The sequence below is a fragment of the Uranotaenia lowii genome, chromosome 1, assembly GCF_029784155.1.
Source record: "Uranotaenia lowii strain MFRU-FL chromosome 1, ASM2978415v1, whole genome shotgun sequence".
Classification (NCBI taxonomy): Eukaryota; Metazoa; Arthropoda; class Insecta; order Diptera; family Culicidae; genus Uranotaenia; species Uranotaenia lowii.
Window position 1 is genome coordinate 152,062,317 of NC_073691.1, and position 5,162 is coordinate 152,067,478.

At 34.3% G+C, this 5,162-nt stretch overlaps 1 protein-coding gene across 1 annotated transcript; it reads left to right on the forward strand.

Moving 5' to 3' along the window:
- Positions 1 to 1,473: 1,473 nt before the first annotated feature.
- On the forward strand, positions 1,474 to 2,703 carry LOC129738033 (calcineurin subunit B type 2; the record flags this gene model as incomplete). Its single annotated transcript, XM_055729206.1, has 2 exons — positions 1,474 to 1,779; positions 2,500 to 2,703. Coding segments are annotated over 2 exons (477 nt in total), but the record flags the coding sequence as incomplete, so codon positions are not given.
- Between the last annotated feature and the right edge of the window lie 2,459 nt (positions 2,704 to 5,162).

The following is a 5,162-nucleotide window of genomic DNA, read 5'->3' on the forward strand; positions in this document are numbered from 1 at the left end:
AATGAATGTCAGCAAAGTGAGGGCACGTTCTGCGCAGCATTCGTTCCATAGATATTTTTTTCTTGTCTTCTGTCAGGGTAATGATTTTTTTTTTATCTTGAAACGATTCGTTCTTTTTGTTTTGCTCGATTCATAACTAAATGTTAACTAGGTTGCGTATCGGACATACTCGTTTAACACACAGCTTTCTCTTGGAACGATCTATACCTCCTGAATGCTCTTTTTGTGGAGTAAGAATAACTGTCCAACATATTCTGGTTGATTGTAGAGGATTTGATCAAGCCCGACGAGCCTGTGATATGGAAGGTTCAATCTATGATATTTTATCGAATTGTACAAGCAAAGAAACCAACGTTGTAAAATTCATAAAACTCTGTAATCTGACGGATAAGCTGTAGATGTTTTTGTTGTTATAGTAACAGACACGAATGCCATGTAAATGGTAAAATGTCTTTAATAAAAATAATAACAATAATAATAACTAAATTGAAAATTATTTTATTAGCTTCAACTTTTTTTTATTATAACACTGTTTGAAGATGTTATAAATCATGATTACATGAAACTATTATATCGTGATTAAATAGACAAGTATGGAAAACATTTAAAGAACCATCAATGAAAATTAATTTTTCTTACAGCAACTGAAATTAAACTCGTCATATTAAGTTAGCCAATTTTTTAAGGGAAGAATGACCCTGATTGTTAAACTCCCTTGAAAATAGAATGTTTTTTAACTTGAATCTGTGGCCCAACAAATTTATTTCTTCATTCGTTCAAAATCCTAAAAACAATTTCGAATTATTCTCTGATTCCAAATAATAGTTAAAGTTGGTTAACAGTACAGTTTGAAAGCACGATAGTAAATGCCGATTTTCAAATTAAGAAATTATCTTACCACGCCAGATAATTTTAAAACTCATCGTGCTCAGTCAAAAGCCGAAATCAAGAACTCGAGAGAAATGGGATTTTTTTCCTTTTGAATACCTACCTTGTACTCAGCCAAATTAGAACGTTATAGTATTCGCTTGTTAATCTGACGCTTTTTAATCGGACACGCTCGGTAATCGGTTCCGGAGGCTATTAGCCCAAACGGTTACTCTATGAATGAAAAATATCTTCATTTTCGTTTAAACTTGTTCCACTTATCAACTGTTTTCTTCAGAAATATTCCGCCTGCGGACTATGCAGATTTATTTGGAAAAAATATGGAGGAAGTTGACATTGAGAAAAGAATGAAAAGATGTTCTGATCATTTTTTCTTATAGCCAACTTACCAAGTTTACCTTGCCTTGTTGGAAATGATCGATTTACAGTCCAAATTGGCCACTCTACTCGAAATGAGCGATGAATTTTGCCCTTTTTTAAACGATTTCTTGTTTTGCACGTACACAACAATCTTTTTAAAAAAGAAATCCAGTCTATTCAATTGGTCAGTAAAAAATAAAAGTAATTTAAAATCACTTGTAACCCCTCACAGTTGATGCCGACGAAATCCGACGCCTGGGAAAGAGATTCAAGAAGCTGGATCTGGACAACTCTGGCGCCCTCAGCATCGATGAGTTCATGTCACTCCCAGAACTGCAGCAAAACCCCCTTGTGCAGCGTGTGATCGACATATTCGACGCAGACGGCAACGGCGAGGTTGACTTCAAGGAGTTTATTCAGGGTGTATCGCAGTTCAGCGTTAAGGGTGATAAACTGTCCAAGCTTAAGTTCGCCTTCCGAATATACGACATGGACAACGATGGCTACATCTCGAATGGAGAACTTTTCCAGGTTAGCGCCCTTTATCTTATTAGCGTTTTGGATTTTTTTTTGTTTAATTAACGAAAGCTTTACTGAGGGTTCATAAATTGATTTTTTAGGCATCGCTTTTCGCATTTTTAGGCAATTACAGAAATCACTTGCATTATCATCTGCTTTGCTCGGTCAAAATTAAAAAAGAATCGAAAATTAAACACGAAATTAATCGCTTTAACAATAATTATCAGTACTCTATCGTCTTTTGTTGGTTAAAAACCAAATTTTATACATTTAAATCGACACATGTTTCTGGTCGATACATGTTTCTGTCCCACTGTACCCTACCCAGACAAAATATTGTGAATAATTGCACGACAGATGAGAAGATACCTTTTTGCAAATAATGCATCGAAGAAATAAATTAGGCCCCGCAGTTGGCTTTAACATTAATGTTAACACTCAGTTCGGGAATAGATCCGAACGTAGGAAGTGTGTGGAATGATAAATACCTCCTACTATAGTTATTTGTTGCTTTCGAATGAATCTCCTCTTCCGCGCACGCACACGTGATGAGCGCTGGCGTTCTGGGGAGAAATCATAGTGTGAGCAGGTGTGAGCTAAAAATAAATTAATACAGAAGCAACAGTCGTTTTCCATGTTTGTCATTGTTTTTGTTTAATCTCACGGGGAAGATGGAGGCAGTGAAATAAATTGAATTAAATTCACAGTCCAAATAATGTCTTCCAATTGTAGGTGCTAAAAATGATGGTCGGTAACAATCTGAAGGACACCCAGCTGCAGCAAATCGTCGACAAAACAATTGTGTTCGCCGACAAGGATGAAGACGGGCGAATCTCGTTTGACGAATTTTGCAACGTAGTCGGCAACACCGATATTCACAAAAAGATGGTGGTCGATGTCTAAGCAAGTAAAGTGCGCATAGCGTTAACATCTAAATAGTTTCACTAAATTATTAAATATTTTAAAGAAAACAAGAAAACATACACAACCGCAGACTTACACTACAAGCTGAGATACACACACACACACACTTACATATACATACCCGAAAACAAAAGAGAAAACAACCGAAAATAACACTAGATACAAAAGCGATAAAGCATGAAGGAAGAAAATCAGATAAAACAATTTAACAAATCACTTTTAATTGCTAGCGAAGTAAAAAAAGATCTTATTTATTAACTAAAGTAAAATAATGAATCAGTAAATTAATATCACTGCAAACAATGCAGATGATTGTTGCAAACTGATAAGAGTAAGCAGAACACAAATGTTGTATTTTTTTAGTTGTTTCTATGTTGTTCGATACAGATTTTTTCGTCCGATTAGACCGTTATACTAACAGAAAACAAATGAATACATCAGGTGGAAAGCTATAAAAGTCTAGTTTATAAGGATCTGTCAAAATTCTTGAAAGATTTAAAACTAAATGTTTGAGTAAAAAGATTGTAAGAATTGTTTTTAATTAATATACTAATGCCGTGCATTTGGTTGTTGTTTGATTCAAGTTTCCTATTCCGTCTAAACTTCTCTTCAAATTGGTAAGCTTCATTGCGCTTCGTTTCATACTTGTTCAAACACAGTGAAGAAGTAAATTGTGCAATTTCAAATACGAGCAAAATTAATAATATTCTATTTCAAAGTAAACTAAAACCAACAAACAGCGGAAATTATATGGCAATATATTGCGTAAAATAAACTAAATACTAACAGTTGAATAACAGTAAAGCTTTTTTCACTGTCACGGACCACTGAGAGTTATTCTTGCACTTTAAAAAAGACGCAAATCTATTGGATTTACTCTATTAATCGTACTAGTACTTAATCGGAAGGTCTAAAACCGTATAAATATATATTGAATTTTAATTTGATCAAGATAAAGAAACGTATGAGCGCCAAACGGAAACCGTTGGCACTGTATCAGAGTAGTTGATTAATTCAGTCAGTTTTAATATTGTTTCAAATTCTTTAGCTTCATCAGAAAACCGGTCAAAACCATTTGAAAGCCATAAACGTAGTTTTTTACAGACATCCCACGAGTCGTTAGGTATAAAATAATCACAAATGCGTCGTAAATGTGTCTAACCATTGTTTGTTCTCTCCCAGATTTAATTGTAAATGTGCATTACAAGTAAAATTAAAAAGTAAAAAGCGACTAGACATCGCAGCTGAAGATTGGCTGGCAAAACAAGCAACAACAACAAAATGAAACAAAACAAAAATTAACTACTGTAGATTCTTAGGTTAGGAGCCAATTTTTCTATTCTATACACTTGTACATGTTGTTGAGTCTATTGTATCTATCGATTATTGAAGAACGGTTCAAATTTGAAACTGAACGGGAACTGTTGCGTAGTCACCGACTCTATTTATTATTGTTACACCCACATCTTACAACTACCTATACTTACTCTGGAATTTAAATCAAGTCCCGTCTCGTAAGAAACCACCGTTAGATTCTGTCTCGCCAAACATGAAAACCCCAGGATTTGGGATCCGTACTTCTGCAATCAAAGTTATTTTTGTGTATTGATGTTCAATCTTTGGTTTCACATATATTAAAAATATCGTTCTATTTAAAATAAGCATTGGAAACCACCTGGCATCATCCAGACTACCTTCACACAAAACCAGAGATAGGTATCCGTATTCGCAACGCTCCATTAGACGTTCTGGTAATCAATAGGAGCAAATTTAAACGAAAAAAGAAAATCAAACATCCTCCTTCAAATAACAGATTGAAATTTCGAAAGGAAAGAAAAAATACATGAATTCCAAATAACAGATTAAAGAAAGTTTTACCATTTTGGAAAAAATCTCCTCGAGAATGTGAAGCAGCATGTTAAATAAAAATGGAATACACCAAAAATTAACAAAAGAAGAACCAGTTAAATTTACTTCTTATATATAATTTCACATCCAAACATATACTTTCTAAACAGAAAACAAAAATTACTACCAAAAGGAAACGATTAGAGCAAAAATCATTATGAAATGAGATCACTAAACCAAATGATACATCAAAACAACATGCGCATTACAAGATAGTATCTATTTCTATTATTGACTTACGAAATGAATTAAAATAAAATTCTTTTTTTTCATAACAGTCAAAAAAAAAATTCTCTTTTGTCATACTTCCGAAAATCCCGGGACCCGAGTTCACCTAAGTTTCGGATTCCTTCAAGAGCCTTACGAAAATTCTCCTAAGGTTTTTGAAGGAATCCGAAAGTTATCCAATGATCGGTTAGGTTACGTTGTAAGAACGTGTCAATACGTGTCATACGCTAATCAAGCTTCATTGCCCAAGGCAGAGGTGCCAGGTCGTTTTGTCAAAAATCAGGACACCGCGAAGAAAAAATCAGGATTTTTCAGGACACCCCCAAATGGCTGAA